Source organism: Salvelinus sp. IW2-2015, linkage group LG22 (genome assembly GCF_002910315.2).
Source record: "Salvelinus sp. IW2-2015 linkage group LG22, ASM291031v2, whole genome shotgun sequence".
In the NCBI taxonomy this organism is placed as follows: Eukaryota; Metazoa; Chordata; class Actinopteri; order Salmoniformes; family Salmonidae; genus Salvelinus; species Salvelinus sp. IW2-2015.
The window spans coordinates 31503666-31527697 of record NC_036862.1 but is presented as its reverse complement, the minus strand read 5'-3'; the positions used below and the strand labels follow the sequence as shown (position 1 = coordinate 31527697).

General features: G+C 40.9%; 2 protein-coding genes across 2 annotated transcripts; both read left to right on the top strand.

Annotated features, from left to right (window-relative positions):
* The first annotated feature begins 1285 nt into the window (after positions 1–1285).
* LOC111949882 (uncharacterized) lies at positions 1286–11599 on the top strand. Its single transcript, XM_023967216.2, has 6 exons — positions 1286–1320; positions 2591–2692; positions 3166–3302; positions 3450–3512; positions 10867–11050; positions 11196–11599. The coding sequence occupies exons 3-6, from the start codon at positions 3168–3170 to the stop codon at positions 11591–11593; spliced, it is 780 nt and encodes a 259-aa protein (XP_023822984.1). The 5' UTR covers positions 1286–1320; positions 2591–2692; positions 3166–3167; the 3' UTR covers positions 11594–11599.
* A 5497-nt stretch (positions 11600–17096) lies between these two features.
* On the top strand, positions 17097–23920 carry LOC111949881 (SAM domain-containing protein SAMSN-1-like). The gene is made up of 7 exons (XM_023967215.2): positions 17097–17289; positions 20028–20237; positions 20638–20755; positions 21255–21412; positions 21519–21731; positions 22203–22350; positions 23115–23920. Exons 1-7 carry the CDS (start codon positions 17233–17235, stop codon positions 23264–23266), a joined length of 1056 nt encoding a protein of 351 aa, XP_023822983.1. The 5' UTR covers positions 17097–17232; the 3' UTR covers positions 23267–23920.
* The last annotated feature ends 112 nt before the right edge of the window (positions 23921–24032 follow it).

The following is a 24032-nucleotide window of genomic DNA, read 5'->3' as shown; positions in this document are numbered from 1 at the left end:
ATGCCATGTCATGGGTATAAGTTAGCTATCTGGACAAACCAGAGCTAAATCTTGTGGGGTACCTGTTCTCGCAGGAGTTGAGACTTGTGGTCTGCCAGAGGATCAGATTGGACGGAAACAATAAAGCTGATTATGAAATTATGATGATGAAAACAATCAATTTACTGCTGGTCCTAAAGTCATAACCATTAGCCGCCAATCCATTCAGTTCTTCTAAGTTAGCATGGACATCACAACCAATAGTTTTGTCATATTTATGCAAACCTTTTCATGCCAATAGGCAAACTCTTCCACATTTAAGCATGTAGAATCAAATATTGATAATGTTCTCTTTTGCTTTCAGGAGATCTCCCAAATGCAGACCAACAACACCAAAAAAATGAAAAGAATGTGAGTTTATGTCATTTGCTCTGATCTGTCTCTATTGACAGAGTGTGCGTGCAGGGCAGTGTATCCATAATAAAAAGCAGAGTGAAAGTGCAGCAGCCCTGAGTTCAGCCTTAGTCAGTAGAGTAAAATGGCTCCAAAGGCGCTCTATCCTCCCAAGGGATAATACTTTAAGTCGCAGCTCTTTACCAAGCTTCCTGACTTTCTGCCCCTATGTAGATTTCACACTGTAAGCCCCCAAGCATCTGTCTATTTATACAATGCTCTCTAAAGCGAAAGATTGGGAAGGAAGGAACATCACAATCCAAATCAATTACACACTGGAAAATGTAATTTTCATTTCAGTGTCACTTGTCAAACCAATCTTATGTGATCAGATGAAGAGGAGCCCCTTTTATGTTGGTTGCCAAGAAAGCAGGGAGCGCAAGGTTCTGTGCTAATTTGAGTACAATTCTCAGTCAAGTCTCAGTCAACACTTTTGGCTTTTCTAAATTATGTCCCACTTCAAAAGCTACGCAAGCAGTGCCTAAGAGCAAACTCTATGACTTTCTTTTGTTAGACAGCTATAAACTACAAAGAGAAATGTTGAAACACTACAACTTACATGATTGAACTGTATGGGGATTCTCTCTCACTTGAAGACATACCAGGAATTTCTTTAAATACATATGTAGCAGTAGACCACAATATGGTTCACATCCTTTTGTTAATACAATTGTGTTGTGGTTAGACTGGGGATTAAAACAATATCCACTTAAAATGTAGTCAGATCTACTGAAAAGATCCCTGGGACTTGCTGTCTTAAGTGTACAGTATCCCTTTGGGTCAATCAGGCTGTTGAAATGGCAGATTGTGGCTTAATCCTGAACTTTTTTCTGTCCTTTAATTTCAGAACACATGTATCCAAATCAGCATCAGAAAACAGAACTTTAGGTATGTATGATAAAGGTCTGCTTGTGTGGTGTACTGCACTCCCGAGTGGCGCAGCAGTACATTTCAGTGCAAGCGGCGTCACTACAGTCCCTGGTTCGAATTCAGGCTGTATCACATCCGGCCGTGATTGGGAGTCCCATAGGTTGGCGCACAATTGGCCCAGCATTGTCCGGGGTTTGGCCGGGGGTAGGCCGTCATTGTAAATAAGAATTTGTTCTTAATTGACTTGCCTAGTGAAATAAATAAAGTGGTGCAGTGGTCTAAGGCACTGCACCGCCGTGCTAGCTGTGCCACTACAGATCCTGGTTCGCGACAGGGAGACCCATGGGATGGCGCACAATTGGCCCAGCGTCACCCGGGTTAGGGGAAGGTTTGGCCGGCAGGGATGTTCTTGTCCCATCGCGCTATAGCGACTCCTGTGGCGGGCCGGGCGCAATGCAAGCTGACACGATCGCCAGGTGTACGGAGTTGCAGCGATGGGACAAGACTGTAACTACCAATTGGATACCACGAAATTGGAGAGAAATATAAAATATATATATATATATATATATATAAAGACTTTAAATATAAAATAAATAAAAAGAAAGAATGTGCTAGCCATGCAGATTTTTTACAATACTTAATGATATACTGTACCACTAAGAGCAAAAATAGATTTTTATTTTACCCTTATTTTACCAGGTAAATTGACTGAGAACACATTCTCGTTTACAGCAACGATATGGGGCATAGTTACAGGAGAGAGGAGGGGGGATGAAATGAGCCTTTTGGAAGCTGGGGATGATTAGGTGGCCAGATTGGAAATTTAGCTAGGACACCGGGGTTAACACCCCTACTCTTACGATCTGTAGTGACCACAGAGAGTCAGGACACCCGCTTAACGTCACATCTGAAAGACGATCAATCAACAGTTTAGCATTAGCCGGACATACAATTACAACCAAATAGTCAAACCTGAGCAATGCACAGACAAGAAGTTACATTACCAAGAGAGCATTGCACCAAAACCTCTGGATGTTTTTGTGCTGAATGAGGTAAAAAGATCATTGGGACTTGTCCCAGGAGTCTACTACAGCAATTACTTTTGGGAGGGAGGACAGATTAAAAAAGAAAATTGGAAAGCCCAGCTTAAACTCTCATTGCCAGTCACAGTTACCTACTTGGCTGTCTGTGGTACTTAGGGCCTCCATTTTGATTTCACTGTGGTGTGCCCTGACCTTGGTCAGCCAAATAAACCCCTTCATGGTTTTGATTTCTCTCCCTGCAGATCAAGCCTCTGCCGTCTGCAATACTGCTCTCTGGCTGCCAGCCAAAATCCCCCCAGAAGAAGATTTAGATTTAGTCCACATCAAGAACAATCAAAATGAAGGTAAATTGTCTGGGGATTTTGAGGTTAAGCTGATCTATTGCGTTCATTTGGACACTCCACCACATGGGATCTAGCTGTGGTGTCTGAAGAGATTCCCATAGCACCCAAATCCCTCTTGCGGAGAGTGTTGCGCAGACTGGATCTTTTCTTAACACACTTGGCTGTCAGGCCTTGGATTAATTAAGTGCCAACAGGATATTAGTGTAGAAACACTGGGGTCAACGCAGGGCATGTGTCATTTAGTCAGTGTACTACAGTATATGAGGTTGTGGTGGGGGCATTGCATTAGTGTGTAGTACATGAGACACAGGGTAGACTTCACTGCATAGCACTGAAACTGAATGTGATCATGAATGGATACAAGACAGTACATCTCAGAACAAAAGTCCCAATCACAGTGCTGTATTGGAACATTACCTATCAGGGTTTAGGAGTTTAAAGAGACTTCTGACTGGTGTGATTCTGTTGTTCAGAGATGATCAAGCCCATGGTCAGAACTGAGATTCAGGCCAAAGCCTCGATCAGAACCGATGTCAAGACCAAAAAGGGAAGAGGAGGACGTAAGTCGAGCATAAAGAAGAATGAAAAGTCACCAACCCCACCAACTCAGGTTGGGAAAAAGAACTGTCCCTCATTTTGTCCAGTACCTTGAGCTTATACAATTTATTTCTAATTTACAAATGTATATTTTCCCCTATCTATTTGTTCCAAAACTTGATTGAATTAATAAATTGTTTCTTTCTGTGGTTGTATGTAGGTGGTGAGTTACGAGCGATGGGCTCAGAACGCAGATCGGCCCAACAGCAGGCAGAGAGACCTGGTGAGTGATCGGCCCAACAGCAGACCCCATGCTGCCCATCCCATGCCAGCCCAGAGTCTTACAGTCTTATAATGATATGGCGGTCTGCCTGTTTTTACATCCAAAGAGCCTCTTAGCCTTAAATTGGGCAATCACTTAACACAAATGCTGATTGAGTTTTAATACTGTACAGATGGCTGAGCTGGGAGAGGGGTATCACTATGCCCCCCTAATCTCTGGGCCACATGGCAAAGAGGGGTGGGTTGTTGGGGTGGCACCAGGGGAGTGCCTACTCTCACTAATTCACAGTGAAGATCAGACATGGTACTGCTTGCCAATTGTGTGGGAGTGGATCGACATTTGGCCACTCAGAGCCTCTCTCAGTCCCTGTGTTGGCAGCTTGGCACAGAGGCTAACAAGACTAGTGCAGTGTGCTGGTATCCTAAAATGGGATTTGGACACCAGTAGTGCCAGCATCTCACCCAGAGGCTAACAAGACTAGTGCAGAGTGCTGGTATCCTAAATGGGATTTGGACACCAGTAGTGCCAGCATCTCACCCAGAGGCTAACAAGACTAGTGCAGAATGCTGGTATCCTAAATGAGATTTGGACACCAGTAGTGCCAGCATCTCACCCAGAGAAAATGCATGGTGTGTGTGTGTCCATGCTTGGCTAGCTGTTCATAATCATCATGGGTAAAATCACCATAATCACAGGACTGAGCTTTGTGAACCTGACAATAGCTAGGTTTCCATCCAATTGGTGACAGATTTTCACATGAATAGGCTACTGTAGAATCCACATAAAGAAAATATGCACATTTTTCCACCAGTGGAAATTGACTTTTTTTTTGTATAACAATCAGTGCATGGTGAAGTATTGCACACAAAATGTACTTTTTCTCTTAAGTTTTCATGTACACTCTATAAATAAAAGGTTCCTGGGGTGTCTTTAAATTGAAAATGTGGGGGAACCCCTATAAGTTATTCGAAGAACCCTTTTTAATGGATCCTCTAAGAACCTTTTGAAGAACCTTTTGGGGTTCCTTTTTTAGCTATCCCCTCCCCTATTATTATTATTAATAATACACATAACAATAATACAATATTTTAGTTGTCAGTGTTTATTATGATTTCAGTGGCAAAGCATAATAAACAAATCCAAATATGAGCTAAACTCCCAGCAGAGCCCCAAGTCCAATGGGTTTATCCTCTGGCGTGTTGATGTTGATGTGTTATGTTCTCTGTATCCATATGTAGCGTGGTTCATTCTGCGTTGTGTATTTTTAATTACGACGCTGCCACAACTGATGGTCTGCTCGTTGAAATCTTTTTATTTGCCCTGCACACGAAGAGACAACACACATGTTACCCTTGGCGCAGTCACAGCTCTCGGGCACCTTGCTAGCCGAGGGTCAGGCAAAAGAGCGCCAAAAGGAATTAACAGGTGCTGCGTGCACACACTCCCTGCACACCATACAAGTAAAAACTATACAGAACATAATTCTGACAAAAATAAAAGACATACCTGCACACGAAGAGACAACACACACGTTACCCTTGGCGCAGTCAGCTCTCGGCACCTGCGCGAGCACATGGACACTCACTCAACCACTGTCACAAGTACTCACAAGTTACAACAGATACCCCAGTCAGTGAGCTCTGTGAAACTTGTTAACATAAATTCCTACACTGTCCACACTATAACAAACTTATGGTTGCAGAACAGTACATTGTATAACCTTATGACGGTTTTATATTAAACAGTTTCGGAGCCAAGGACAACATACCTTGCTAGCCGAGGGTCAGMCAAAAGAGAACGATAAAGMGGTATGGGAATACAGATAACCCGCGATGGGCCAAACCAAAATATACKAAACTTTTACAATCACWTGTATGTACAATATTGGTGTGAAAAAGTGTTTGTACACCAAATAAAAACATTAGCTATGCAGCTGTAATTAAATAAAAAAATACACTGAATTATTATTATTATTATCAAATTATTAACATCCCCTCTTGACCTGGCCTATTTGAATTGGTCCTTGTGTGCAATTTGGTGCGTAATCTAGGGGAACAACATCACACTGCTACACATAGCTAGAATGATTTAGCAGTGCATGGTGATTGAACAGGTTTCCTGTTATATTCATCAGAGGTGTAGGGAGGGTGAAGTCTGTAAATCCAAACAAAACATGAACACGGCAGTATTCATACCTTGGTTTTTGTGGTAAATGTGAATGAAAAAACTGTTTTGATAATTGTTTTTATACACATACCTTGTCTATAATGTAGAGGCCTTTCGGATTTTAATTGAAAAGATAAGGGAGGAGGATGGTACATGTGTTCTGCATAACATACCAATTCCAATTGACATACCTTCGCATGTCTCCTCGTCTGTATACCTGCAGACACAGACACAAAATTGAGCAGTTCAGTCATCTGCACTCAATGCAGCTAGCCTTCAACATATTCTTATAGCATACAGTACCTTTTCTTACCTCTTTGTTGATTGATATCCATTGAATTGTGTACATTTTCTGTTTTAGAAAGATTTGCAAAAATATTAAAAGATAGATGTTAAACTTCTTATGGCTGCAATCCCGTTAACGGGATGATATGACAACAGCCAATGAAAGTGCAGGGCGCCAAAATCAAACAGAAATCTCATAATTAAAATACCTCAAACATACATGTATTTTATACCATTTTAAAGGTAATCTTGTTGTTAATCCCACCAAAGTGTCCAATTTCAAATAGGCTTTTCAGTGAAAGCACCACAAACGATTATGTTAGGTCACCGCAAAATCACAGACAAACAGTCATTTTCCCAGCCAAAGACAGGAGTCACAAAAAGCAGAAATAGAGATAAAATGAATCACTAACCTCTGATTATCTTCATCAGATGACACTCATAGGACTTCATGTTACACAATACATCCATGTTTTGTTTGATAAAGTTCATATTTATAACAAAAAATCTGAGTTTACATTGGCGCGTTACATTCACTAGTTCCAAAAACATCAAGTGATTTTGTATAGCCACATCGTTTCAACAGAAATACTCATCATAAATGTAGATGATAATACAAGTTATACACATGGAATTATAGATGTACCTCTCTTAATGCAACCGCTGTGTCAGATTTCAAAAAAACTTTACGGAAAAAGCAAACCATGCAATAATCTGAAACGGAGCTCAGAACAATAGCCAAATTAGCCGCCATGTTGGGGTCAACAGAAACCAGAAAATACATGATAAATGTTTCCTTACCTTTGATGAACTTCATCAGAATGCAGTCCTAAGAATCCCAGGTCCACAATAAATGCTTGATTTGTTCGATAATGTCCGTTATTTATGTCCAATTAGCTACTTTGGTTAGCGCTTTTCGTAAACAATTCCAAAGTCACAAAGCGCGTCCACTATAACGTGACGAAATGTCCAAAAGTTCCGTAACAGTCAGTAGAAACATGTCAAACGATGTACTGAATCAATCTTTAGAATGTTGTTAATAACTGTCACGGTTCTCTAAAGTAGAACCCAGAAGCAGACCAGGACAAGGAGAGTAAGACGAAGGTGAGTATTTATTTACAAGTTTAAATGTAGTGATAGAAAAATCCAAGTAGCGGAGCGGGCAGCGGAGGTGAGTTGATGGAATTGAGTAAGCAGATCCAAGGAAGTAACTGAAGTCACCGACGACCAGGTAGGGATGAGATGAGTGTTCCGGGTGAATGACTGTAGACAGAAAAAACGGAGGTAAGTTCAAGGCAAGCAAGACGTACAAAACAACAAAACAAACTCTATCAAACTGGAGGCTGATACGCTGGCACAACATACTGTTCATGGCTAATGGATGTCAGGTCAGCGCTTATGAAGTGGAGGGGTGATGATCAGGACCAGGTGTGCAGATAGCTGATGGGATACAGGTGCGGGTACTCAGAGATCCTCCAACTAGCTACGTCGCCCGGCAACCAGACAGGGTGCGTTCCAGGACGCCGGAAAAAACGCTCCAGGACAGAACACAGGCAAAAACAGACTCAGGAAGCGGGATTCGTGACAATAACATACATCTTGAATAACGTTCCAACCGGAGAATTAGATTGACTTCAGAAGAGCGGTGGAACGGAGGTCCTCCTCATGTGAACGCGCATGTGAGAGCGCATGTGAAAGCATGGTCAGCTCGTGGCAGACCTGACTAATTCCTGTCTCCTTCGGCCCCCCTTCCCATTAGAGTCATCAGACAAAGTTCTATTGACTGTTGACATCTAGTGGAAGCCGTAGGAAGTGAAAACTCATCAATATCTCGCTGTAATTTCAATGAGAGCTTGGTTGAAAATCTGCCACCTCAGAAAAAATTCAAACAGGAAGTGGAACTTCTCAGGTTTTTGCCTGCCATATGAGTTCTGTTATACTCACATACATAATTCAAACAGTTTTAGAAACTTCAGAGTGTTTTCTATCCAATACAAAAGAATATGCATATATTAGCAACTGGGACTGAGGAGCAGGCAGTTTACTATGGGCACCTCTGTGCACCTTTCATCCAAGCTGCTCAGTACTGCCCCTGCAGCCATAAGAAATTAATATTTATATCCAAAAACCTCAGTTTACATTGGCGCCATGTTCAGAAATGCCTCCAAAATATCCGGAGAAATTGCAGAGAGCCACGTCAAATAACATACATACTCATCATAAACTTTGATGAAAGATACATGTTTTACATAGAATTAAAGATACACTTGTTCTTAATGCAACCGCTGTGTCAGATTTCAAAAAAGCTTTACGGCAAAGGCACAATATTCAATAATCTGAGAACAGCGTTCAGCCACAAAAGCAAGCCATACAGTTACCCGCCAAATTGTGCAGTCAACAAAACTCATAAAAAGCATTATAAATCTTCACTTACCTTTGCTGATCTTCATCGGAATGCACTCCCAGGACTCCCACAAGAAATTTTAGTTTTGTTCGGTAATGTCCATCATTTATGTCCAAATAGCCATTTTTGTTAGCGTGTTTGGTAAACAAATCCAACGTCAGGAAGCGCGTTCACTAAAAGCAGACGAAATGTCCAAAAGTTCCGTAACAGTCAGTAGAAACATGTCAAACGATGTATTGAATCAATCTTTAGAATGTTTTTAACATAAATCTTGAATAACGTTCCAACCGGAGAATTACATTGACTTCAGATGTGCGATGGAACATAGCTCCTTCTCATGTGAAAGCGCATGGTCAGAGCATGGTCAGGTCATGATAGACCTGACTAATTCCTGTCTCCTTCGGCCCCACTTCACAGTAGAGGCATCAGACAAGGTTCTATTGACTGTTGACATCTAGTGGAAGCCGTAGGAAGTGCAAACTCATCCATATCTCACTGTGAATTCAATAGGGTCTTGGTTGAAAATCGACTAGCCTCAGAATTCCCACTTCCTGTTTGTATTTTTTCTCAGGTTTTTGTCTGCCATATGAGTTCTGTTATACTCACAGACATCATTCAAACAGTTTTAGAAACTTTAGAGTGTTTTCTATCCAATACTAATAATAATATGCATATATTAGCAACTAGGACTGAGGAGCAGGCAGTTTACTATGGGCACCTCTGGGCACCTTTCATCCAAGCTACTCAATACTTCCCCTGCAGCCATAAGAAGTTATCATCACAAAACAATATCAATTTAGATTATATAAGAAATAAACCTTACCTTAAATTGAGGAGATCTTTACATTTTTCAGTTAAGTTCCTGCACCTGCTGTCCTTTCAAATAAAAATCCAAATGTTTCAGTTGGGCAGTTAGGTTCCTGCAAGAACACCCACCAACTAAGGAGGTTCTTTGATGAACCCCACCTCCTATGGGGTTCTTGGGAGAACCTTTTGGGGGCAATTTTCAGTGCCAAGAACCCTAAGGTTCTTCGAAGAACTCTGAGGATCTTAGAAGAACCCTTGTTGAACCCCTAATTTTCTGAGTGTACTGAATAAAAATCCATCGCACTTTCAACTCTACCGATAGTTTTGTCACAAACTGTTGCGTTAAATAGTAAATGTGCTACTCTGGTCTTGGCACATGTGCTCTAGCCAGCAGCTCACAGATACAGCGCGGGTAGGCTGTGTGGGTAGGCTGTGTGGGTAGACTGTGTGGGTAGGCTGTGCGGGTAGGCTGTGCGGGTAGGCTGTGCGGGTAGGCTGTGCGGGTAGGCTGTGCGGGTGGGCTGTGCGGGTAGGCTGTGTGGGTATCAGTGGAGGCTGCTGAGGGGAGGACGGCTCATAATAATGTCTGGAATGGAGCGAATTGAATGGCATCAAACACATGGAAACCATGTGTTTGATGCATTTGATACCATTCCACTCATTCCGCTCCAACCATTACCACGAGCCTGTCCTCCCCAATTAAGGTGCCACCAACCTCCTGTGGTGGGTATAGTCTACATCAGTGGTTCCCAAACTTTTTGTTGTTGTTGTTGTTGTAGGAGTAGGAACTCAGTCTGATTTTCAACTTACTCTTGAAAGTTGTAATAGTAGAATGCACAATGTGCAGTTTTCCTCTTGTCTTGTCAGTTATTGCATACCGTAAAGAACTATTTATAACTTGTCAGAAATGTCCAGATCAACTAGCCCATGTCAGCTAACTTTTTCCCCCATAGATTTTGTTGTAATGTTTGAGTCACTAAAAATATCACATGAATAAACATTAGATATGGCAAAATGTATAGAATTGCAGGGAATAAGCTTTAAACCTGCAACATTTTCTCTCCACCAACAAGAGGGGTGTGAACAGTTTGTGTCATGAACTATGCTTGTCCCCATAGAAATAGACGTGGGAGGCACTGGATGTTCCCCAATGAAAAAGTTTAGAAACCCTTGGTCTACATGATGACATTGTTATGGATAAAAGCGAGAATATTTGTATTTGTTAAACGGCTGTCAAGCATCAATCATCATGTCACTAGAATAAGACCCTCGATATTTATGGAAAAGGAGCATCAATATCACAGTATACCTACCACCCTCTGATATTCATCAAACGTATTTCATCTTTAGCCTAATACACTGCATGGTTTCCCGAGTCGCAGTGGGATGAGGACCACACACCATAACATCGCGTTACTCCAAGTTTACTATGAAACGATGGATATTACATACATTTTTGCACATAAAGGCGTTTCCACAGGCATTTCTGGCATCATTAATTTGACCAACACAGAAAGATCCCACCATGTCGAACAAACAAACTATCTGTCGCCATTTATAAAATTGTACCGAAACTTCCTGTTTCCATCCCAGATTTTTTATGCGACATGACTTTGCTTGGATAAAAACTGTGGATGGAAATGCGGTTATTGACATGTTTTTATTATGTGTTTGATTTTTGTGATGCTCTAGATTGTCCATGCCAACGGGGAAGTGGCCAAGCCCAGAGTTCCCATCAAAAAGAGTCAAAAGCCTGGGAGTCAGAAGACTGGGAAGAAAGGGAGTGCAAAAAATGGAAAAGAAGGGGCCAAGAAAAATCAGGACACCACAAGGAATAAGGAACTCAGAAAATGTACCACAGACAATGACACTTATGGTATGTCTCCTTGGTCATATTAACATAGAAAGTAACAACATGACAATGCATGACAAAACATAAGTGTCCTATACAATTTTGATGAATGTCCATACTTGTCAGATGTTCATTTCTGTAGCCTCCTTCTCGGGTCACCACCCAGCAGGGCCCATCCCAGTGATAGCGGGACCCTATCTGGATGTGGTCCGGAGGTCAGCTCCTGTTTGTGAGTCTGTACTAACATCAGCCCAGGAGAATTCTACCCTAGCCCCGGCGGCCATGGAGCTGAGGACCGGGCCTGGAGGCCCTGGAGCTCCTCCCAGGAACCAGCGCTGGAGCAACCCAGCCGAGAACGCTCCAGATTGGGGAACCTCCTACCACATCTGCCGCAGGCCCCTCACAGAGTACCCCGTTTATACCCATGACTACACCCTGCCCCGGGCCAAGGCCTGGGACAAGCACCAGGGGCTGGCCCAAGATGGGAGCCTGAAACGGGACCCCTCGCCCCAGGGTGTCCCCCTCTCTGTTACTGATGTGAAACTATGCGACCGCAATGTGAGTTAATGGCAAAAAAACAACAACACTGTTAAAGTAGATTATATAGTAGATCTGTTATAGTAGATTATAGTAGATCATATAGTAGATCTCTTATAGTAAATTATAGTAGATTATATAGTAGATCTGTTATAGTAAATTATAGTAGATTATATAGCAGATCTGTTATAGGAGATTATAGTAGATTATATAGCATATCTGTTATAGTAGATTATAGTAGATTATATAGTAGATCTGTTATAGTAGATTATATAGAAGATCTGTTATAATAGATTATAGTAGATTATATAGTAGATCTGTTATAGTAGATTATGTAGTAGATCTGTTATAGTAGATTATATAGTAGATATGCTATAGTGGATTATAGTAGATTATATAGTAGATCTGTTATAGTAAATTGGGAATTTTGTGGACATGTTTATTCCAATCTATACCCTACCAAACAATCAAAATGTTCCATTGAAATAGATGATTTGTTTTATTTTAACACATAGTAAGTGACCGCTAAAAATATTACGGTTTGGGTAACAAACATTAGGAAAGAGGATGTGCTCACATGCACTCATTTAGATATTTCTATACATGCAGTATATCCAATCAGTGATATTCAGTGAGCACATCAAATCAAATCAATTTATATAGCCCTTCTTACATCAGCTGATATATCAAAGTGCTGTACAGAAACCCAGCCTAAAACCCCAAACAGCAAGCAATGCAGGTGTAGAAGCAAGGTGGCTAGGAAAAACTCCCTAGAAAGGCCAAAACCTAGGAAGAAACCTAGAGAGGAACCAGGCTATGAGGGGTGGCCAGTCCTCTTCTGGTTGTGCCGGGTGGAGATTATGACAGAACATGGCCAAGATGTTCAAATGTTCATAAATGACGGCAGTCATGGTCAAATAATATATAATCACAGTAGTATGTCGAGGGTGCAACAGGTCAGCACCTCAGGAGTAAATGTCAGTTGGCTTTTCATAGCCGATCATTGAGAGTATCTCTACCGCCCTGCTGTCTCTAGAGAGTTGAAAACAGCAGGTCTGGGACAGGTAGCACGTCCGGCTGAACAGGTCAGGGTTCCATAGCCGCAGGCAGAACAGTTGAACTGGAGCAGCAGCATGGCCAGGTGGACTGGGAACAGCAAGGAGTCATCATGCAGGTAGTCTAAGGCATGGTCCTAGGGCTCAGGTCCTCCGAGAGAGAGAAAGAAAGAGAGAAAGAGAGAATTAGAGAGAGCATACTTAAATTCACACAGGAACCAGATAAGACAGTAGAAATACTCCAGATATAACAGACTGACCCCAGCCCCTTCGACACATATAAACTACTGCAGCATAAATACTGGAGGCTGAGACAGGAGGGGCAGGAGACACTGTGGCCCCATCCAATGATACCCTGGACAGGGCCAAACAGGCAGGATATAACCCCACCCACTTTGCCAAAGCAAACAGCCCCCACACACTAGAGGGATATCTTCAACCACAACTTACATCCTGAGACAAGGCCGGTTAGCCACAAAGAGCTTCGCCACGGCACAACCAAGGGGGGCGCCAACCGGACAAGAAAGATCACGTCAGTGTCAACCACTCAAGTGACGCACCCTTAGGGACGGCATGGGAAGAGCACCAGTAAGCCAGTGACTTAGCCTGTAATAGGGTTAGAGGCAGAGAATCCAGTGGAGAGAGGGGAACCGGCCAGGCAGAGACAGAAGGGCAGTTGTTGCTCCAGTGGCCTTTCCGTTCACCTTCACACTCCGGGCCAGACTACACTCAATCATATGACCTACTGAAGATGAGTCTTCAATAAAAACTTAAAGGTTGAGGCCGAGTTCTGTGTCTCTCACATGGGTAAGGCAGACCATTCCATAAAAATTGAGCTCTATAGGAGAAAGCCCTGCCTCCAGCTGTTTGCTTGGAAATTTCTAGGGACAATTAGGAGGCCTGCGTCTTGTCACAGTAGCGAACGTGTAGGTATGTACGGCAGGACCAAATCCGGAAAGATAGGTAGGAGCAAGCCCATGTAATGCTTTGTAGGTTAGCAGTAAAACCTTGAAATCAGCCCTTGCCTTAACAGGAAGCCAGCGTAGGGAGGCTAGCACTGGAGTAATATGATCACATTTTTTGGTTCTAGTCAGGATTCTAGCAGCCGTAAACCACAGCCCTAAACCACAAACCACTCACATGCTCTGAGTGGTTTGTGTGAGACAAAGCTATTGTTTGGGGTTTACGTGACATTGGGGCAGATTATTTCAGATTACTCCAGTGTTGTGATTGTATAGGCTCCTATAGATTTATCTTCTCCTTTGATTCCTGTAGAGGGATCAACATTTATGGGTTACAGGCCATTGAAGGCAAAACTAGGCAAAAGGAGTGGCTAGTATTTGGACAAATGTTTATCTTCAGGAATCCATAATATGGCTATTTCAGATTTTTCTTTCTAATAAACAGGGTTATAATATAGAAAATAGTGTCATGTCTAAAAATATAGGATTATATCTGTCAACAGCATTAATTGAAAAAATAAGCATTCCTAATTTATCAGTAGGAGTATTTAGGGAGTTCAATATAAATGTGTGTATGTACTGTTGGTACATTTCAATCATATGCTGCCCTCTAGTGACTTCATGTAGGATTAGTTTATGAAAATCATTTCATATAACATTTAAGAACAATACCAAGCCTCCTCATGTGAAAAACTGCTGAGTATTACCAAGGGTCAGCCTGGAAGGTCTGAAGAAATAGATTAGAAACTGTAATCCTGGATTGAGACAAACATGACTGATTGCAAGCAGTGTGGGATTAGGAAATGTTTTTTTCCATAGTCTTTTCTCTTATTTGCCATTGATCGATTGTAGTTCTGCATTCTAAAAATGTAGTTTAATCCCCTCACTATAACGTCAGAGGACTGATTATACATATATAGGAGGACCCCGACGTGCCTATACAACCTCTGCATGAACTCATTATCTTATTTGTTTCTGATGTGAATTTGACCATTATTTGTGAGGAGAATGTTTGTTTACTTCTCTTTAATTACTTTGTATTAGACAACAGAAACCTCCCCAAGCTGAGGCCTATGAGTAATGATGAAAATGATTAACAGTTTGGAACATTCCACTGCAAAGAAGAAGTCATGTAGAACAGCTTGCTGTAACCTAATAACCCACATACTAGCTTGTTAAAAAGTTATAAACCACAGTATGAATTAAAAAGGTCATTGATTCTGACTGATTCCATATTTTTTTATGTGCAAAATGTATCCTATAATAGCCATTTATATAGCCTAATGTAAGATAATCACAGCATGTTTGATTTAATGTGGCAGTAAATTACATTTAATGTGTCAAACGTGTTATCAAGTAGATCAAAAGTAGCTCGTTTTAGTAACATGTCCATACTGAGTGCAGATGATCAAGCGGAAACTGTTTCGACATCACAGAGTTGCCGTCTTCCTCTCTTCCTGTGTCTGCCGTTCATAGCCTCAACACTTTCTCAACCAATCACCCGAGATTTTGACATTTGAGCAAAGAAAAGTTCAACCTTGAGAAGATAATTTATGATAATTCTATTTCCTGCTTTTTTTCTTACTGGAATGTGTTGTGTGAAATAACTTTGGAAAGAACTGAACCCAAATAACAGTCATTGATGAAGGTTTCAAAACATTGTTTATTCCACAATTTCTGTCCACAATTTTATAATACTTTTACTTCTGATACTTAAGTATATTTTAGCAATTACATTTACTTTTAATACCTAAGTATATTTAAAACCAAATACTTGTATTTTACTGGGTGACTTTCACTTTTACTTGAGTAATTTTCGATTAAGGTATCTTTACTTTTACTCAAGTATAACAATTGGGTACTTTTTACACCACTACCCAATAACGTCAAAGTGGATTATGTCTTTAGACATTTTTACTAAATTAATAAAAAATAAAAAGCTGAAATGTCTTGAGTCAATAAGTATTCAAGCCTTTTGTTATGGCAAGCCTAAATAAGTTATGGAGTAAAAATGTGCAAAACAAGTCACATAATAAGTGTGTGCAATAATAGTGTTTAACATAATTTTTTAATGACTACCTCATATCTGTACCCCACACATACAATTATGTGTAAGGTCCCCCAGTCGAGCAGTGAATTTCAAACACAGATTCAACCACATAGACCAGGGTGGTTTTCCAATGCCTCGCAAAGAAAAGCACCTACTGGTAGATGGATAAAAAAAAAAAACAGACATTGAATATCCCTTTGAGCATGGTGAAGTTATTCATTAAATTTTGGATGGTGTATCAATAGACTCAGTCACTACAAAGATACAGCCGTCCTTCCTAACCCAGTTGCCAGAGAGGAAGGAAACAGCTCAGGGATTTTACCATGAGGCCATTAGTCACTTTAAAACAATTACAGAGTTTAATGGCTGTGATACAAGAAAACTGAAGATGGATCAGCAACATTGTAATTACTCTACAATACTAACCCTAATAGAGTGAATAGAGAGAAAATAAGGAATCCTGTACAGAATGAAAACATTCCAAAACATGCATCCTGTTTTCAATTAGGCACTAGAAGAAATTAACTTAATGTCCTGAGTACAAAGCGTTATGTTTGGGGAAAATCCAACAAAACACAGCAATGAGTACCACTTTTCATATTTTCAAGAATGGTAGTGGCTGAATCATGTTATGGGTATGCTTGTAATCGGCAAAAACTAGGGAGTTTTTTAAGATAAAAAGAAACGGAATAGAGCTAAGCACAGGCAAAATCCTAGAGGAATCCCTGGTTTAGTCTGCTTTCCACCAGACACTAGGAGACAAATTCACATTTCAGCAGGACAATAACCTAATACACAAGGCCAAATATACACGAGTTGCTTACCAAAATGACATTGAAAGTTCCTGAGTGGCCTAGTTAGAGTTTTGACTTACATTGGCTTAAAAATCTATGTCAAGGCTGTCTAGCATTGATCAACAACCAACTTGACAGAGCTTGAAGGATTTAAATAATACTAATTTCCAAATATTGTACAATCCATGTCTGCAAAGCTCTTAGAGATTTACCTAGAAAGAATCACAGCTGTAATCACTGCCAAAGGTGATTCTAACATGTTTTGACTCAGGGGTGTGAATACTTTTAAAAATGAGATATTTATGTATTTCATTTCCAATAAATTAGCAAAAATATCCCTCCCAAAATGTTGACTTTGTCATTATGGGGTATTTCATGTAGATGGATGAGATTATTTTATTTTTTATTCCATTTTGAATTCAGGCTGTAACACAACAAAATATATAGCCTACGCCAGGTGTAAGTTATGCAACAAATGTAGCCCAAACACAAATGTTAACTAGGTTCCAAAATTATATCACCATCATCACAGTGTTACTAGAAGTGAAAATGTTTTCAGAGGGAGACCACAAAATGTTAATCTAGCAGCATGTGTTTTTTTCCCCTTCTGAAACCGATTCCGTGGTAATAGACAGAATGTTGATTGCCTCACATGTCACATCCTGTTCTTTTGAGGAAGTCAAGCATTCGGTCTGGGTTAGTTTAGTGCAGTTAACACTTAGCTACCATCAGAGTTGGTCAGAGTACAGATATGCTTCTTTAAGATTTCATTAGACTGAACTCTAAAACCAACCAACATCAACCCAAAATGCTACAGAGGGCAGTCTCAAATGTTTCAGACAAACCAAAGCTCAGTAAACCAAAGGTAGGTGAAAACAAATGATTTCTATGTAGCGCGTCCAAATACATTGAATTGATAACTAACTGTGTAGAATGGATAACTAACTGTTTAGTGCAAACTACCTGCAATAGTTAGCACTAAAATGTGATTCTAATTAAAAGAAGAAGCAATGTCTTTGACTGATGGTCAGTAGAAAGAAGACATTGGTCATCTGTGTGGAAGTGCAGCAGATAAAATTGAAGTCAGAAGTTTACATACACTTATGTTGGAGTCATTAAAACTCGTTTTTCAACCACTCCACAAATTTCTTGTTAAACAAACTATAATTTTGGTAGGTTGGTTAGGACATCTACTTTGTGCATGACACAAGTAATTTTTCCAACAATTGTTTACAGACAGAGTATTTCACTTATAATTCACTGTATCACAATTCCAGTGCGTCAGAAGTTGACATACACTAAATTGACTGTGCCTTTAAACAGCTTGTAAAATTCCAGAAAATGATGTCATGGCTTTAGAAGCTTCTGATAGGCTAATTGACATAATTTGAGTCAATTGGAGGTGTACCTGTGGATGTATTTCAAGGCCTACCTTCAAAATCAGTGCCTCTTTGCTTGACATCATGGGAAAATCGAAAGAAATCAGCCCAGACCTCAGAAAATAAATTGTAGACCTCCACAAGTCTGGTTGATCCTTGGGAGAAATTTCCAAACGCCTGAAGGTACCACGTTCATCTGTACAAACAAGAGTACGCAAGTATAAACACCATGGGACCACGCAGCCATCATACCGCTCAGGAAGGAGACGCATTCTGTCTCCTAGAGATGAACGTACTTTGGTGCGAAAAGTGCAAATCAATCCCAGAACAACAGCAAATGACCTTGTGAAGATGCTGGAGGAAACAGGTACAAAAGTATCTATATCCATAGTAAAACGGGTCCTATATCGACATAACCTGAAAGGCCGCTCAGCAAAGAAGAAGCCACTGCTCCAAAACCGCCATAAAAAAGCCAGACTACGGTTTGCAACTGCACATGGAGACAAAGATCGTACTTTTTGGAGAAATGTCCTCTGGTCTGATGAAACAAAAATCAAACTGCTTGGCCATAATGACCATCGTTATGTTTGGAGGAAAAAGGGGGAGGCTTGCAAGCCGAAGAACACTGTCCCAACCCGTGAAGCACGGCGGTGGCAGCATCATGCTGTGGGGGTGCTTTGCTGCAAGAGGTCACAAAAAAGATGGCATCATGAGGATGGAAAATTGTGGATATATTGAAGCAACATCTCAAGACATCAGTCAGGAAGTTAAAGCTTGGTCGCAAATGGGTCTTCCAAATGGACAATGACCCCAAGCATATTTCCAAAGTTGTGGCAAAATGGCTTAAGGACAACAAAGTCAAGGTATTGGAGTGGCCATCACAAAGCCCTGACCTCAATCCCATAGAAAATTTGTGGGCAGAACTGAAAAAGCTTGTGCGAGCAAGGAGGCCTACAAACCTGACTCAGTTACACCAGGTCTGTCAGGAGGAATGGGCCAAAAATCACCCAACTTATTATGGGAAGCTTGTGGAAGGCTACCTGAAACGTTTGACCCAAATTAAACAATTTAAATATTAATTGAGTGTACGTAAACGTCTGACCCACTGGGAATGTGACAAAATAAATAAAAGCTGAAATAAATCATTCTCTCTACTATTATTCTGACATTTCACATTCTTAAAATAAAGTGGTGATCCTAACTGACGTAAAACAATTTTTACTGGGATTAAATATCAGGAATTGTGAAAAATTTAGTTTAAAGGTATTTGGCTAAGGTGTATGTAAACTTCCGAATTCAACTGTATATGGTCAAAGTTGTAAAAAGGGGGAGGGTCCGTCAGATTACTCAAAAGGTTCCCTAGATTGCTGCAGAGTGTGTGGTTCTGATATTTACTGGGATTATTCATTTATATAATTATTTTGGTGCTCTGATGTGGAAATACTGGAATTTGGACAGATTAGAATTACTTTTAGGTTCATGAAAATTTTGAAAAATCTATGAACTGTACATCACAAGCTCATCATGATAGAGATACATTCATAGTGCAAATGTCACGAACTCTTGAATGATGGTCGGACCAAGGCGCAGCGTATGTAGAGTTCCACATTTTTATTAAAGAATAGTGTGAAACTTTAGCAAAGACAAAACAAATAAAGAATAAACGAAAGGTGACGACAATGCAGTGCTAACAGACAATATCCCATAACCCACAGGTGGAAAAAATGCTACTTAAGTATGATCCCCAATTAGAGACAACGATAACCAGCTGCCTCTAATTGGGAATCATACCAAAACCACAACATAGAAAAAACAACCCCAGAACCCCACATACAAAAAAATATAAACTAGACTAACCCCCCTAGTCACGCCCTGACCTACTCTACCATCGAAAACAAAGGCTTTCTATGGTCAGGACGTGCAAGCAAATGAGATTGAGTTCAAGTAGCCTCATGTGCCAGACTTCTAGGCTCAAGACACATTGCTCAAGACAATAGCACAGTATTCCTGTAAATCAAGGGAGTAGGAGAACATAATTCATTACCACGGAAGTGGTCCTTCATTAGAATAATATGAAACATATAAAAGGAAATCATAAACACATAGTGATTGGGTGGGATGAGGGTGCAACATGCATTGTATAATGTTCCAGATTGGGTCCTGACTCTTGCTGCCACTGTAGTAAACGCACATTCAATCTGTCATCTGTAATCTCTCCATGCAGCGCTCCACTAGTTTTGGGCGATTTGAGGGCATCAGACAACCCTCACCAGCCAGACTAGAGGAAAATGGAACAACAGTGGCAGAGGAGTCTGGATGTGAGAGTTCTGATCAGACCAAACAAGGCAGCCTGGGGAAGAAGATGAAGGCCATCTCTCTGACCATGCGCAGGAAGATGGGCAAGAAGCACTCCAAAATCTTCTCTGAGGAAGCTGTGAGTCACACTACAGACTGCCTCTTCCTCCTATACAGAACTTAGTATTCTGCGTAGTGTATCAAAGCATCTAGAGGCTCTTAAAATATTGTATCTTTCCTCTCTGACTGGCTATAACCCACATCCTCAAATGCAACATTGTGATGTCTACCTATGTCATAAGAATACTCTTGTAAAATAAGTCTGGCCAAGCAAGACTCAATTTGTGTTGAAATTAGGTCTAAGTGACAAAATAGTATCCATCAACCTGGTCAGTATTTGCAAGTGTCTATGTTGAATTGTTAACTCAATGGCACTTTCTTATATAAATGGCACAGTTATGTATAGTATATAGTAAGGAATCAACATCAGTTTGGCTGACTCACAAAGTGGCTTGTCCATCTTGTATTTCCACATGTAGGGTGAAGAAACTGACAGAGACCTAGAAGAGGAAACAGAGTGTGGTCCTCCTTTAGAGAAAGACTCTGAAAAGACCAACAACTCTCTGGAGAGCCTGTACAGCGGACAGAGCTCCTCCAGTAAGTCCTCTCCACAGGGATGTCAACACAAAGTCATGTCTCCCCTCATACAAGTCTGTAAATGAAGATACACGTTTGTAAATGAAGAATAAGCAAATGTGATGTGTTTTCATGCGTTTTATTTTACCATTGTAAGACCATATCATTACTATTATATTACAATATTATCATAGGCTTGTAACCTTCCCTCCAACACAAGGATACACAAGGATAGGGGCGGCAGGTAGCCTAGTGGTTAGAGTGTTGGGCCAGTAACTGAAAGGTTGCTGGATCAAATCCCCAAGCTGGCAAGGTAAAAATCTGTCGTTCTGCCCCTGAACAAGGCAGTTAACCCACTGTTCCCCGGTAGGCCGCCATTGTACATAAGAATTTGGTGTTACCTGACTTGCCTAGTTAAATAAAGGTTACTTTTTTTTTTAAACACGCACGCTCATAGTCCAGTGGTAAATCTGTGCAGTGTAATCATACTGTCTTGTCTGTCTTGTCTTGTCCCCTGTAGGCTCAGGTAGTGTGGCCTGCCTCTCAAATGGCTCCAGTACCAGAGACAGTCTGAGACTAGAAGAGAATGGCTCCTACAACGGACACTTCTGTGGTAGAGCACGGGTCCACACAGACTTTGTTCCCAGCCCATATGACACTGACTCCCTCAAACTCAAGGTAGACAGAAGATAATGCCTTTAGATTGGGGTAATGTGAAATGTCATGAAAGATGTTGTTAAAAGCTGTTTCATGATTCATGAAATCTCTTGATGTCTCTTGCCAGGTTGGAGACATTATCAGCATCATCAGTAAACCTCCCATGGGCATATGGACAGGGATGCTGAACTACAAAGTGGGCAACTTCAAGTTCATCTACGTTGACATGCTCATGGAGAAAGAGAGAGAGGAGGAGGCGCCAAAGATCAGGCCTCAGAGGATGAGCAAGAGACCACGACCAAAGACACTACTGGAACTACTGGAGCGTCTTCATCTAGAGGTGAGGGCTCAGAGGTCATGGCTAGAAGGGATCTAGCTTTTGTCAAATTAACTTCAGATTTGACTTTTCATAGCATGTTTGGAAAATTAACCTAGCCGGTTAGGATAATTAGGTTAAGGTTAGGAAAAGGGTTAGGGTTAGCTAAATGTTGTCTTTGAACGTTAATTTGACAAAAGCTGGATCTAGCCCATGGCCTGTTAAAATGACTGCCAAATACAGCCACATTTTTTTCTATCCTCTTTCCAGTAACCAATGAAACCTACACTGAGAAAACAATGTCAAGTGTCCCTCAACACTACCAGACACACAGTATTGAGAACGGTGTTGTCTCATTTACCCCCCCAAAAAAATGTTTTTATTATAATATGCATAAACATAACCTAAAGCACTCAAAGGTGAACAAATTAGTATACGATTATGAAAGGTAGATGAGATGACATTGACAATGGAACTATGTCTTGTTTATTCCAGGAGTATGCATCTGCACTGCTTCTGAATGGCTACCAGACAGTAGAGGACCTGAGGCACCTGCAGGAGAAACACCTTATAGAGCTGAACGTAATGAATCCAGAACACAGAGGCAGGCTGCTGGCTGCTGCAGACTGCAGATATACAGAGAGTGAGTAGCAAAACCAATTTCTACTGTAGCTTAACCCTACTGGATTTCTACTGGGGCAAAGGAAATGGCCAATTGTACCACAGACATTTTGTGCAACGCAGCACTACGCTCAGAAAGGAACATCTTGATCTTTGTGTGTTATGATTGGCAGATGCTTATAACTGCTATCATTTAAGACGTGCCCATCCGGCAGAGTTGACACCTGTCAGAGAGAGCACAATGTCTTCCTCTATTCTAATCCTCTATAAAAACACTGTAAGGCTCTGAAACACAAATGAAACAGAAAGATAGGTCTCCAATCCAGATTAAGAAATGAACAATACTAGCCAGTTTCTGTCAGCTGCTTACAAAACAGGATGTGTTCAATTAGCATAAGGCTTATTAATGTTTGTGTTCTCACATAACACCATTTATGTTGGTCTAAATGAAGGTCATAAATGTGTGTTTGGGCTAATTTCGGACAGAACAGATGGCACTGCCACCCTGGCTAAATCAGATATCGTGACTGTGGGCTAGTTCCTGACCAAACAATGGCACTGCCACCCTGGCTGAACCAGATATCGTGACTGGCTGTTGGATTACCATGGCAGAGGTTATCAGCCAGGGAGGAATGTAGTCATTAAATCAAGCTTAATTCCATTTAGATGGTGTGAGAATTGCAACCCTAATTAATTTTAATTGACTTGGATCGGGGCAGCCAACCTTGCAACCCGCAGGTGTCTGAGGATCCAACCAACCAGACTGTTTTGTTCTTGGGTTCGCAGGCGATGATGTGAGGGAGAGTGAGGAGCCCTCTTCATCACACAGCCTGAAGGAGGAGAAGAGTGACTGTCCCAGAGACTCAGGCTGCTTTATTCCATCAGAGTGCTCTGAAAACAGCAAAGAGGACACAGAGAGCCAACCAGTCACACGCTGATAGGCTGCACTATCCTAATTAACATACCAGTATAGAGTTTATTAACTATTATGTTTTGACATGTAAATTACGATGGCTCACCAAGTTTGTCTCATCTGTATTTGGTTTAACAAGGTGGGATTTCATTAATTAAATGTTAAATGTAGGCAATTTTTCTTAAAACCAATGAAGTTGTTCCTCATAAGCCTCCATTTATGAACCTTTTTCTTTAACCTATTAATTCACATAAAGCACAGGGATCAAACTCATTCCACGGAGAGCTGCGGGTTCTCGCTCCTCCCTTGCACTTGTAATGATGAATTAAGGTTACTAATTAGTAAGGAACTCCACTCACCTGGTTGTCTAGGGCTTAATTGAAAGGAAAAAAAACTCAACCTTGCAGTCACTAGCCCCTCCATGGAATGAGTTTGACACACCTGACAAAATATTTATGACAAATGATATCTTGTTTTTTTGTGTATTGTGCTGGAAACTATGACGTGTGTTTGGTTTTTACTATCATTGTGGGGACCAGAAGGAGGCTATTTTAGGTTTAGGGGATTAGGGTTAGATGTTTGGGGTTAAGGTTAGGTTAAGGTTAGGGGTTAGGAAAAATAGGATTTTTTAATGGGAATGAATTGTTTGGTCCCAACAAGGATAGTAAAACAAATGTGTGTGTGTGAGTGCGTGGACAGGAGTTTGTACATATATTTTTTAACAATCCTGGTTTAACAAAATGTACAGAGTTATAGAACTCAATATACTGTTAGTGCAATATGTCCCACAT

Bases quoted from the DNA above. Each gene is read 5' to 3' on its own strand.
- LOC111949882 (XM_023967216.2), top strand. From the start codon at position 3,168: ATGATCAAGCCCATGGTCAGAACTGAGATTCAGGCCAAAGCCTCGATC. The intron at 3,303-3,449 runs GTTGGGAAAAAG...GGTTGTATGTAG, and splicing joins CACCAACCCCACCAACTCAG to GTGGTGAGTTACGAGCGATG. The intron at 3,513-10,866 runs GTGAGTGATCGG...GTGATGCTCTAG, and splicing joins ACAGCAGGCAGAGAGACCTG to ATTGTCCATGCCAACGGGGA.
- LOC111949881 (XM_023967215.2), top strand. From the start codon at position 17,233: ATGCTACAGAGGGCAGTCTCAAATGTTTCAGACAAACCAAAGCTCAGT. The intron at 21,732-22,202 runs GTGAGGGCTCAG...TGTTTATTCCAG, and splicing joins TGGAGCGTCTTCATCTAGAG to GAGTATGCATCTGCACTGCT. The intron at 22,351-23,114 runs GTGAGTAGCAAA...TTGGGTTCGCAG, and splicing joins AGACTGCAGATATACAGAGA to GCGATGATGTGAGGGAGAGT.